Consider the following 13,643-nt stretch of genomic DNA (forward strand, 5'->3'; position numbering starts at 1 on the left):
TCAACAAATCAAGATGAGACCTTCTTCTTCTTGGACTTCTTCTCTCTTTGCCTTTGCACCAAAAACTTTTAACACCTCAGTAAAAATGACGACTCATGTTTTACACATGATCAGTATTTATTCATTTTCTAAACATTTTGTGTTGCGTAAAGTACATTTAGACTCCTGACGGTTTACCAGCTAATCAGTTACGACCATTCATTCCATCAAAAGAGAGTAAACCAGTAGCTGAGCCCAGTGAGGTTACTGGGTCCAAACTGTACATCTACGTTTATGAGTTTATGAGCAGCAGCAACATCCAATCACAGCTCAACTCTGAGTAAGTACCTGTGAGGTGAAAGAGATCGTTATCAGCACCACGTGCTTTGTTGCAGTAGGCCGACCATAAAGTTTGCCCTTGAAGGACCACGTCCTCAACCACAGTAACATAAGCACATGACCAGTACAAGAGCAGCATTTTACTGTTGGAGCTGCTGCAGATGGAGCTACGTTCAACTACGTTGTTAGCTAGTTTAGTCCAGTGGGGCCTAACCTCAGGGGTGTGCCCCTCCAAAGGGTCACGAAATCAGTCTGAGGGGTCGTCATATGATTAATCGGAAAGAAGAAAAAAAAAGTTCTGCCTGTCTAATTTTTTTGTTAATTTAAACAGTTAAAGAAATTAAACCATCTGAGAAGTTTAGAGGGGAAGTGTCTGGTTTTGAGGGGTCACAAGCTTGTAATACATGTAGCTGTAAAATGAAGTTTTCTCTTAATATTCTATCTATGTCCTTAAACGAACTTAAAATGAATGCTCCCTCCGTAACTTGAACTCATTCAATCAATTTCAACAAAAATAACCAAAATTATCAGCTTATTAGCTCTTTCTATGAGGGAGCTATGTAGCATCCCCAGGTCGCTAAACAGAGAAAAAGTTTTGCTGTGGAATGTTATACTGAATTTATCAAGACGACAGTTAAACATGGAAGATGTGTTGAGTTTGTAACAACAGCAAATAGAAAACAGGAAGGACTCTAGCTAACATAAAGGTCTGTTTATAATATAAGACTGTTCCAAATAAAGGCCTGGTGCTCTGTGCATTTGAGGTGAATGAAGCAACTGTTTGGAGCTTGATGACAGCAGCTGTGCTGTGTGATCAGTTATGTCATCTAAAATGAGTGATCACAGAGACTGTATTCCTGCTCTCCAGAGGATGAACACTTTAGATGTTAATGACTCCACATCTGATGCTCTAGGTACAGATAAATCATCAGGATGTTGACTGCTGTCGCTCCCTCTAACTGTGGCAGATTGTATGAATGTGAAGGTGGAGCACTGTCAACACCACCTGACGTGTAAAGGTCAGAGGAAGGCGGCAGGTGGAGGTCAAACACCTACTGAACTAACGAAGATATCAAGGAACCAGGCGGTGTGAGAGACATGTATTTATCAGTGTGTGTTTTGCTGGTACTTTTCCAGCCATGTCTGCAGGCACGTACAGCAGGATCACAGATTATCACCTCCAGATAAACCTCGACAGATACTGACTGTGTGTTTGCAGACTGACGTGATTCAAACTGCTTACTGTGTGGATTTATGCTGCAGTGGTTTTTCAGGTCGTCAGTGCACTCCCCCATTCATTTATCTCTTTTTTTTTGCAACTATTATTGGGAATGTGTTCTCAATATACGATCTACAATTTACACCCACTCTTCTTCAGAGCATACAAGGTTGGAGAAAACCCTAATATAGTGGCTAATAGTTTCAAATGTTTCATACGACAGGTGTAGACTCATACAAGATATACAAGATCATACCTGACAAAAATATGTGAGATAAAAAGCTAATACATTAAAAAAGGGACTAACAATAATAATAACCATTATTATTATTATTGATTTGGAATTAATCGTAGGCACTATGAAGAGACCTTTATTTGATGATTTGAGGGATCTGCCGAGTGTGTATTCAGTGAGCATGTCAACGACGTAGGAAAGAGCTAAACCATTTATAGAAACAATAAGAAAGATTTTAAAATCAATGTTTTACCGGGAGTCACCGAAGAGTTAAAAATTAAAATGGTTTACGTTCTGGCTGCAGAATTCTGAATAACCTGGAGTTTATTTAACATCTGCTTTGTCAGGCAAGCTAAAAGTGCATTGCAGTCTGATCCAGTCTTCTGATAATAAATACATGAACCAGCTTTCCAGAGTCTGACGGTTTTGGAAGTTAAGATCAGCATCCAAAATCATGATATATCCTGCAAGTTCCTGGCATGCTCGCAGGGTTCTGCTGACACGAGAGTTAACAAAGAGTGAACTAAAACCTGTTTGTCCTCATTTAGGGAGGCAGTTCCCCTTTCTGTACAGCATGTAGGTTCTTTCTAAGAATGGGTTTATCTAATCTTAAAGAATTCATGTGTTTCAGTGGTTTTTATGTATAAAAAATTTCAATAAGCATCAAACATCGGCTGGGGAATCTGACAGAAGTTTAACTGATGTCTAAAAGAGACAAGTCAGAGTCATTTTTAAGCGTACTGCACCTTTAAATAGAGGAGCGATGTTCCAGACATTGATGCTGCCGGCCTTCATGAACTGTCCGAGAGCGATCTCCAGGAAGAAGATCGGGATTCCTCCGACAAAGACGATCAGCAGGTAGGGGATCAGGAAGACACCTGCGGGAGGAGACAGGTTAAAGGTTAAGTCCACAACTCTTTTAAAGTCAATGCAACACTCACACTATGGACACTGACAGAGCTCCCATCCCTTCATGGACCAGGAGCTGGTCCATGAAGGTTTGAGCAGACTGAAACATCGTAAATTAACCAGCAGCAGGCTGGCTTTGTCCGTGAATCCTTCATCTTTCTTTTCATAGTATTACAGTATATCTAGTATTTGAGTTTCATTTTTGAAACCCACAGAGTTTAACAGAGTGAGTTTAGTCCAGAGTCTGACCCCCTTTATTCACAATACTTCAGTCGATTCAACAGCCTTCATGAAAAGGTTTCAAGTGACAGGAAGAATTAGGTGCATATCAGTGAGGTGAGAGCTGTTTTATATATAAGAAATAAAAAACAGTGATGTAATTAAAGACACATTGAAGTAATCATAAAAGTTCAGGATGAGTCATCAAAAATATTTTTACTGGAGGAGAAAAGAGAGATTTTACTGTAAAACTACTCAGAAATTATTTCCGCGATTCATCTTCAACAGATAAATGAACAATCAACACAGAATGATTCCGATTCAGAAAACTTAAGAAACCAAAGAAAAAAGTGTTCAGTTGTGATATGATGGATCAACTCTGCAGGTTTTCATGAAAACTGAAAACTGACGGGAGATTTGACGAGCAGAGCCGTGAAACAAATGTCTGCAGCTAATAAACTACAGCATCAGCAAACAGCAGCGTGGTCCTTTAACACCGGCTGCCTTTAAGAAGTCAGAGACTCTGCTCGTAATTTGGGTCTCATATTTATTTCAGCAGCATCATGACGACAGATTTATGTAACTGAACAGGAAGGAGGTGAATCTTCCTCCCTCCATCATCCTTCGTCTCCTCGCTGTCGCTGAGTGGATGAAGTCTCTCCTCTCTTTTCTCTCTTTGCTCTTTATTCATATTTAATCCCGTCTTTGTCTGCCTGAACAGAGTCAGAAATGAACGAATGAGGGAAAGAGGACAAAACCCTCTTCCTCGTTGTCTCAGAGTCAAATGTTTGAGGACAAAAATGAATAAACGACTGTGTCTTTTTCCATTAAAGAGGCAATTAATTAAGAGGAACAGAATAAATAGAAGTAATAACAGAATAAATGGGACATATTTGCACCTTTATTGATCGTTTTTATTTGCTGTTTTGCTAACTTTTTATTCTTCCTGCCTGTGAAGGCTGAAATAAACTTGAAAATGTTATTATATGTTTATTAAAAAACAGCTTTAAGTTAAAGAGGTCATATTATGCTTCTTGGGCTTTTCCTTTGTTTTAGTTTGTTAAGCAGCATTTTGTTATTTTGTCGACAGTCAAGAGAAACAGTGTCAACATTATTAATTATTATTGATTTTATTTGCCATTATTGCTAAAATGGCAGTCAGTCTTTCTTTTCCTGGCAGAAATCTCACAGTTACAGACGTGAACTTGCCGTGAAAAGTGTTTCTGTGTCGGCGTGACGTGAAAACACAAAGAGTCTCCTGTCGTCTTTATTCCCAACATGATTAAAAATCACAAAGAGCAGTTAAATAAATTACACACAGCTGCTTGTAATGATGAATAACTGATGCTGGGTCTCATGACACAGTCACTTGTGATGTGTGATGATGATTCACTGCCTCTCAAACGAATGAATGAATGAATGAATCACCCTCTCCTTCACTCTGAACTGGGGCGAGAGACATGAATGGACAATTTGAAATGCTCTCTCTCTCTTTCTGCCGTTCGTTGGTATTTTAATTGGTGTGATGGAGGGTCTCTCACACACACACACACACACACACACACACACAAACACACACACACAACAGGGGGTAACTGGGTCACAGTGCCACCGGGAACTGGTATGAATGGAATCAAACTGGAATGATACTGGGAGGGAGAGAGAGAGAGAGAAAGAGAGAGAGATGGAGGGAGGGAGAGGGAGGGAGAGGGAGGAGGGGTGATGATGTGAGCCAGGAGTTACATAAGAGTGGCTGCCGTTACACACTGAGATATTATATATTATACAAGAAGAAAGAGAGAGAGACACAGAGAGACAGAGACAGACAGATAGGGAGACAGGGAGAGAGAGACACAGAGGGGACAGAGAGAGAGCCGAGAGACACAGAGACAGAGAGAGAGAGAGCGAGAGACAGATAGGAAGACAGACAGAGAGAGAGAGAGAGACACAGAGGGGACAGAGAGACAGAGACAGACAGATAGGGAGACAGGGAGAGAGAGACACATTATGTCCGCAGCTGAAAACCTTTGATGAAAAGCATGAACTGTGCTTTGAGTTCATTCTGACTGTTACAGGAAGAGTTTTGAGATCCTCTGATCCTCTCTGACAGCGACATGTTCAGGTGATCAGGTGATCACCTGTCACAGTCATCACTGCGAGTGTGGGAATATGACGCAGGAAGTGACATCATATCAAATATATCTACACATACACAACAGTGACTTCTGGACATGAGGAAAGGCTAAGCTAGGCTAATTTTAGCGATAATAAATATAGATCTCAGTTTTGATGCCGATGAGGTTGAAAATATAACACGCACACACACACACACAGCACCATCACTGATGACGCAACCTCCAATAAAGCTACAACGGTTAGCGTTAGCCTGCTGCCGCTCTGATATACACACACACTGTTCTGTTGTTTTAGCCTGCACAGAGGATGAAGGGGGGGCATGTCAGCAGCTCAATAACAATCCACACACACACACACACACACACACACACACACAGAGCTAAGTGGTGTAATGCTGTTAGCTTGTCAGTAACTCAGTGTTGATGGGATTACTGAGCACTATGGCCTCATCACAGTCAGCTGCACACAGCAGAGGCTCCATCCAGATACACACCTGTTTTATTCAACACCTCCAAACTTTATTCTACATTCCACAAAGTTTTCCAAACAGACCAGAATATTTCCTGATATATCCTGCAGATCCATGCAGCAATATTTCAGCGTGTGGAAACACCACAGAGATTCAATGAAGCTGCAGCGTTAACGTGAATGTGCTTCTCTTCAGTGAGAGGAAAGTGACACTTTCACTTTCTACTGGTGCTCAAAGCAACGAGCTGAACCAGCAGCAGAACATGACCGGGGTCATGCCTGCAGACGCAACTGAGGGCTGAGACATTAAAAGACAATACAATTGAAGCTCGGTCAAAAATAAGACTGTAAATCACCGAGCTGTTTTAGCAAAGATGATCAGGATCAGATCAGGAAGTATCAGGTAGCTCAATAAGACAACACAATAATAACATAATAAGCATAATTTGTCACTTGCTCAATAAATGTAAACACATTTTGCTGTGAAGAAAAAGCAGAACACCTTTAACACAAAGCTTCAAACTATGAGAAATGAAGAGCGTCTTTGCTTTATGGTTCAGAATGAAAGAGGAGCAGGATGAAAAGTGAGAATCAGGACGGGATGATCAAACGTGAAAATGTGAAGAATTAAGCTGGCAGCAGGTGAGACAGGTGGACCATCAGCCTGGACTGAGCGGTGTCACCTAACACGCCCAACACGTGGTCTGCTCAGAGATGAAAGTGAGACAGAAACAGAAATAGAGCTGCTGCTGCTGCTGCAGTTAGCCCGCTAAGCCGCAACGCTACACTGAGTTAGCTAAGATGGCTAATCCGGGGTAAGTCAGTGGGCTAAATACTGACAGGCTGACAGGGCTAATGACAGAGCACAAGCATCATCATCATCATCATCATCATCACTACCCTGATGATCCCACTGCGTTTTTACCTGCTACCGTCTTTGTAGCGAGTGGTTGTGTGCCAGGAGGCTATATTAACTGGTACTGGATTAGCTAACTGGATTGTTTTAACTACGGGATCGTGGATGCACATTGATTTGATTGATCTATTTCAATGTGCAATATAAAAGCACCCGTATGCTCCTCTGCTGTGTCGCATTGTCAATTCACAATATCCCAGACAGACAAATAAAAAGCTTCTGCTGCCAAATGTAAAACAACTTTAACTAAAGGTTGTGGTGAAGGAACTGTTTCAGTGAAAGAATGAGCTGACGAGGTTATATCATCAGTGATGGAGGTCACTTCAGTTTGTGTCCTGGATTGTAGGTAACATATTTGGCTTGCCTCAATCTGATCAGCTGCCAGCTGACCCAGGATCAGTTGGACGTCGTCCATCATGCTGGATCCAACGAGCTTTAATTAAGATTCAAAGATTTATTTCTCACATACAGACTATAGTGTGCAGAGGGACAGTTATCAACAGCCACATCTGACGTTACCAATGGAATCATGCTGTGAGCCCGTTCTTGTAATAAAACTGACGTGGTTTTAATGGAAACGAACAGGAACCAGGGGCCAGTCCGGTCCGGTTCTGTCTGACAAACGCCTCCGTCACCTCTGCCAAACACTTTCTGCCAAATGTTAGCTTAGCTTAGGTGAGTTTAGCTTCACCTGCAGCCCTACACATCAGCTGGCACTCACACCTGAACAGAAAGAATGATTAACTCACCTGTGCTAATGACTCTGCACCTCATGGCCAGGTCAACAAAGTGAATGACGGCCTACTTTTAAATATCACCAGACATTAAATGATTATATAACCTTAATGTTATTCAATCTACCAACTCATATCTGTACTCAGCGCACAGACATGAGACTGACTTCATCTTATCTCACTGTCACATAAGGGTATGTTAAAATGTTAACTATTCCTGTCATGGAGTCACTGAGTATATAACAGACTAAACTCTGCCCTCTCTTCTCTTGTTTGACAGGAAATCGTCTTCACTTTTATTACTTCCCTTTCTTACTGTTCTTCAAGCAATGGAGCTTTTAAGAAAGCACATTGTGTTTGCTGTGAGTAGTGTCGGTGTGTTCGGGTGAACTCCACAGTGAGATCATCGATGACAGTTTAGTGTCTCAGTGTTCTGCCGAAAGAAGAAACGCAAAATACATGCAGACAAAATGATGTTGAATCGTAACTTCTCACCACATCTGAAACTTCCTGCGGTCACCAAAGTGACTGATCGTCATCTGAACGTCTGCTGAGTCAGCAAGTTCCAGTCCGACTCAAACCACGACTGCAGAGCTGACTGATGTCAGTCAGTCGACTGAAGAGAACCTCACACACACCTTCCCATCAGAACCTCACACACACCTTCCCATCAGAACCTCACACACACCTTCCCATCAGAACCTCACACACACACCTGTCAATCAGAACCTCACACACACACCTGTCAATCAGAACCTCACACACACACCTGTCAATCAGAACCTCACACATACCTGTCAATCAGAACCTCACACACACACCTGTCAATCAGAACCTCACACACACCTGTCAATCAGACCCTCACACACACACCTGTCAATCAGAACCTCACACACACCTGTCAATCAGAACCTCACACACTTCTATCAACCTCCTCACTCCCCCAGAGTCATTTTCAAGGACCATGAGTAAATAGCTCAGTGACCTTTGGAAAGATTTCCAGGATCACTGCACCCTCCTGTATTCTGTCAGTGATGACCCCTCAAGGATCCCTGGAACATTTTCAAGGACCCTTAGAAACTCTTCTTAAGGATCCATATAACCACTATCTTCCTATGGAACACCCTCAAGGTAGTCTAGTTCCTCTTCAAGGTTCCCTGGAACCCCATAAAAGTCACGTATAGAACCTTCTCTAACTTTCTCAACCACCTCCAGGCTTCCTCAGCGACCTCTAAAACATTTTCAAGGACCTCTTCAACTGTGTTGTTCTTCTACTACTACGATCTTAACCAACCAGAACAAAAAAAAGCTGACTGGCTGGCAGACAGTGTGTCCACATACTTTTGGCCATAAGGTGTATGCAAAGCAAGGGAGTAGAAGGAAACATGGAGAGGAGGAGAGGAGACGACAAGAGGAGAGGAGTGAGGAGGAGCAGCGAGGTCTGTCAACAGGATTAAAAGATTACAGGCCACTCCCGTTAATCTCTCATCCACGTGGTGAGAGGGATGATGATGTCACACTTGGCAGCCAGTCATCACAAAAACACACACACACGCACACACACAGTCATGAAACTGCATCTGTGCCTTGACCTTTAACCCCGTCTGTAATAATATCTCTGAACATAACCACCAGCTAACTACAGCCTGACCTTTGACCCCTGACCCAGAGCAAAGGTTCATTACCATGGCGACGTGCAGCAGAGCAGGACCAGCAGAACTGACCAATGAAAGAGTCTGCCTGGGAGCTGTGACAAACCTGATCAGCTCCAATCAAATCAATCAGGCTGGATTAACTGCAGGACTGATCAATACTGTGGTGCTCAAGGACCTTCAGAACCTCCATAAAATGATTGTAACATTTCCTGGAACCCCTCAAGGACACCTGGGAAATTCTTCAAGGACCACTGAACCGCTCTCAAGGATCCCTGGATCATTTACAAGGACGCCTAGAAGCTACCCTGCGCCCTTTGAACACACCTTCAGGACCACTGCAACCTTCTCAATGATCCCTGGAACCCCTGGAACGTTTTCATGGACCTTAGAACCTCCTCAAGGGCCACTGTTCTAAATTATTCCTGGAGCCTCATAAATGACACCTGGGACATCTTAAATAACTTCTGCAACCACCTCAAGGACCTTTGAGAGGCCATATCAGCCTTCCTCAATAACTTCTGATACAGATTCAAGGCGCCTTGAAATCTGTGATCTCTGATATCTGGAAGATGAACACTGAGCTGTTTCATCAGCTGACTCAAGGTGAGTGTGTCTGTGTGTCTGGCCTGTCCTTGGTAGGGTGGCTGCAGCAGTAAAACACACACACACACACACACACACACACACACACACACACACACACACACACACACACACACACACTGCAGGATAATAAATCTGAGTGACTCTGTGGAGACGAGGGAGGAAGAGGACGAGGAAAAGGGCGGAGGAGAGGGGAGAGGAGGCAAAAGGAAAGGAAAGAAGGACAGAATCAAGGAAGAGACAAGTGGAGAAACTAAAGGACAGAAATAACTGTTAACTGGTTACTGTGTAAGAACCATCCCTGCCGGTGTGTTCACGGACACGCTGACATTTAAGGTCACCTGACGAAAGGCAACGCATGGATGATCTCCACAGCCTGAACTGTTCTTTAAGAAACATTCAGGATCCAGATCAGGATCAAAAAGGTTTGTTTAAATGGATCCTTGTAGCTGCCAGGTATCAGTTTGAGTCAGACTGTAGTGAGAGAATCAAACAGCCAACATGGACTTTGAGAAACAACGAGGTGACGTTTTTTTTAGCATTAAAGCGTACTTGTTGACCTGATGGTGGCGCTGGATGAAACGTGAGGATCAGCAGCGTTCTTGCAGTTCATCCTGACGCGAACGTCTGAACCGCATTTCACGTTTCAGTCTGAACAAAGAGGTGCAGCTCTGAGCTACATCACCACAGAGCCGCTGACGTGGCTGAAAAAAAACGCAGAATGCTCCTTTAAAGACAGTTTGGCTTCAGTGCTCGTCTGATAAATCAGGTGTGAAGTTTGAGTGAAGGAGGTAACCTTTCCAGACAGACCCAGAGTCAGTTACCAGGACATCAGTGAGTCTCTGTAATGTGAGAACTGAACCTTTTCTCTGTGATTTAACACAGCGTGACCTTCTCTTCCTCCTCCTCATCCTCCTCCTCCCTCTGTGTGAACATGCAGACCTTTGTATCTCCCCCCTGTCCAGCTGAAACTGGTCTACTGTGTGAACGAGACCTTTTCAGGTGAGAAGAAACATCTCTTTTTCCTCCCTTTCTTTGTGTCTCTCAGCAGTTTGTCTCTGTGGGTAAAGTTTAGTGTCAAAGATAAAAAAGAGGTGGTGAAATAAAACATTTCGTGGTTCCAGCTTTTTTCAGCTTTTCTCTGTTCTAAATCTTAGTAAAGAAAATAAGTGGAACGTAATCGATGATGAAAACATCTGTTGGCTGCAGCTCTTCATTATAAAATACACTGAAGGTCACACATTCTGATTGGACAGCAGCATCGACGCCGACCATGTGACGACCTGATAGAAACATGCTGACAGCGGCATCATCAATCACACACGCTGTACACACACACACAGGGATGACTTTGTGTGTGCGATGAGCACGTGTCTGCTCTCACTGGCTCACCTGTCAGGGTATCAACACCTGAACACAAGCAACAGCTGGAACTCTGGATGCCTGCAACTCCAGAGGAACCTGAATGCACCACGGCACAGCCGCCGTCCATTAGCATCAGAAACAGCAGGATGATTGACACACCTGCAGCTGAAACACACCTGCAGCTGAAACACACCTGCGGCTGAAACACACCTGCGGCTGAAACACACCTGCAGCTGAAACACACCTGCAGCTGAAACACACCTGCAGCTGAAACACACCTGCAGCTGAAACACTCCTGAAAAATTTTCCTTTCGACTGAATTCAGTCTGAGCTGTACTGACTGGATGTATGAGGACGAGGCGGGAAGCAAAACGCCGCTGTACTGGTGGCGGGGTGGGACTGATACAGGATGTGATGAAAACATTCCTGCAAATACGGTCAGATGGGGTCAGATTAGAAACAGGAGACGAAAACGTGTGGCGTGTAATGAAGGGTGGTTGTAGAGGCAGGTGTGCATCGATGTGTCAGGTAGGCTTTTAGAGACGGACTGAGGATGAGTCTGATACATGAAGGCGGTTTTTAACCGTCAGCGTTCAGACACAGCTGACTGTACACTGAGATTATAACAATCACTGCACACACACGCAGAACTACAAGGCCATAACACACACCGTACAACAGCAACGAGATAACACACACACAGCATCACGATAACACACACACTTCCTGTCTAATCTGTAGCTTCTGTAACTCAACACAAACTCCCGCTTTCCTCTGAAAAAACGAAGTGTCCCTGCAGCTCGCCTTGTTCCAAAGGTCAGTGTGACTCTCAATAAAGTTTTCTTACCTCTGGAACAGAAGCTTGGATTCACAAACATTCACAAATATTCAAAAATATTCCAAAATATTCACAAACATTCACAAACATTCGCAATTATTATATATCGTGATCGTGGCAACATTCCCACTTGTTGACGTAATGACATACAGTCACTCGCATCAACAACAAACATGGCTGACAGCTGACGTCACACCGCTGGCGGCTCCACGGTGGAGGAGTTCGATCACTGAGGATCAGAAGTGCAACAAACCACAGTGACGAAGAGGACGAAGGAGAACGAGCATCAGTCACAGAAACACACATATCGTGATGCATCGACTCATCGGCTGCTATGAGAAAACACACCCAGCCAACTGTTAGGAGGGGGGCGGGGCTTCAGCTCACACTATGCTGCCTCTGTGTGTGTGTGTGTACGCGTGCTCACCTCCTCCGTTCTTGTAGCACAGGTAGGGGAACCTCCACACGTTGCCGAGTCCGACAGCGAAGCCCACGCAGGACATGATGAAGTCCATCTGCCGCGTCCATGTTTCCCGTTCCTGGTATCCTGGCCCCGCCCCTGTCACCACGCCCACTTTCTTGTCCGGTCCAGCACAGGCACCTCCCACCACCCCGCCGCCGGACCCCGCCACAGAGGCTGGGACGAGGCTGCCGTTGGCGGCTGCAGGGGGGTAACCGCCGCCGCCGTTAGACAGGAGGAGGGGGTTCTTCTTGGTCTCCTCCAGGAGAACCAGAGAGCAGGAGGAGGCTGGCAGGGCCTGCTTCTCCATCACTGACATCCACAAACCAGTCAGGAACCAGTCAACCTCTTATTTCTGTCCTCTGGTCTTTTCCCACAGTCAGACTCAAACCAGTAACCAGTTAGACACCAGTTCCAACCAGTCAGGAAGATGCTGTAGTTCCAAATTTCTCCACTTCCCTTGAATTCCTGCAGGTTTTTGTCCTGTTTCTCTTGTTAAACTGATCTGATCACTCACTTCTTCCCAGTTTCCTCAAAACCAGTACAGAATCAGTCAGTAAAGGAGCAGTTCACACTGGAGGCAGAAGTGATCCCAGTCTCCCCTTAATTTTAGTTTTAAGTTCTTTTAAAGTCTCCTGTTCTGAGATTCCCAGAACCAGACAGTGAAAACCAGTTCCAAACCAGTCAGAGAGCCACTCAGCCCAGTCTCTTCCCTTTAAACCTGCAGCTTTCTGTCTCTTCAAACTGTTTTCAGGTTCCCTGTAATCTGTGTCTTCCTCACCTGCCAGTCAGACACCAGTTCAAAACCAGTCAGAAACCAGTGAGAAACAGATGAGTCAGTCAGGCGCAGGTCCGGCAGGTCCCGTACGGTCCGCTTTAAGGTCTCTGCGGCTGGCAGCTCTCGGTCCGCTTCGTGTTCAGTAATAATAAATGTGATTATTATTATTGTTCTCAGAGAGCTGCGGGTGGATCGCGGATCACATCAGCCGGAGCCGGATGATCCAGAATCAGTTGTCTATATTATTTCTCCAATTTTATCCGGACGAACTAATTCATGTATTAAAATATGACACAGATTGAAAATGTCTAGTAATAATCCAGAGACATTTCTTTCTCGAATCGAAAAGAAGAGAGAAAAATCATAAAGTGAAAAATGTGAAAATAAAAAATAAAGGGAATTAGACCGACACTCGAACAGCGACCTTCAAAAACAATCCACGAAACACTTGAATGTGAGTCTGAAGAATCGCATGGGAACAGAGAGTCACGGAGGAGACGGCGGCCTGCTGGAAGACGAAGAGGACGAAGAGGACGGCGAGGACACGATCACACTGACCGGGCCGGTGGACACCGAGCGGCGCGCGGCTTCAGGCCCGGCGGCGGAGCTGAGGCGGCTCCATCACGAGGGGGAAGGAGGAGGAAAAGGAGGTTCCGACTTCAGCGCGTCCGCTCAGGTGTCAAATGTCCCGTTAGAGACGCTCCGAGGTATTTAAAGAGCTGCTGCCGTCCGTCTCTCTGTCTCTGTGTGTGTCTGTCTGTCTGTCCGAGCCACCGGCGGCTTTAAAAGG

General features: G+C 44.5%; 1 protein-coding gene across 2 annotated transcripts in view; it reads right to left on the minus strand.

The window, feature by feature from the left end:
* Nucleotides 1-13,558, minus strand: part of slc6a8 (solute carrier family 6 member 8) — a 35,970-nt gene extending 22,412 nt beyond the window's left edge. For both annotated transcript variants that reach the window (XR_006007173.1, XM_041946501.1), the window contains exons 1-2: nucleotides 12,043-13,558; nucleotides 2,519-2,650 (exon numbers count right to left, since the gene is read on the minus strand). Coding sequence is in view for 1 of the 2 variants with exons in the window: in XM_041946501.1 (XP_041802435.1) it covers nucleotides 2,519-2,650; nucleotides 12,043-12,394 (484 nt within the window). In the remaining variant the exon portion in view is untranslated. The remainder of the gene's footprint in view (nucleotides 1-2,518; nucleotides 2,651-12,042) is intronic.
* Nucleotides 13,559-13,643: the final 85 nt, after the last annotated feature.

This window comes from Chelmon rostratus, chromosome 10 (genome assembly GCF_017976325.1).
Source record: "Chelmon rostratus isolate fCheRos1 chromosome 10, fCheRos1.pri, whole genome shotgun sequence".
Taxonomy (NCBI): domain Eukaryota; kingdom Metazoa; phylum Chordata; class Actinopteri; order Chaetodontiformes; family Chaetodontidae; genus Chelmon; species Chelmon rostratus.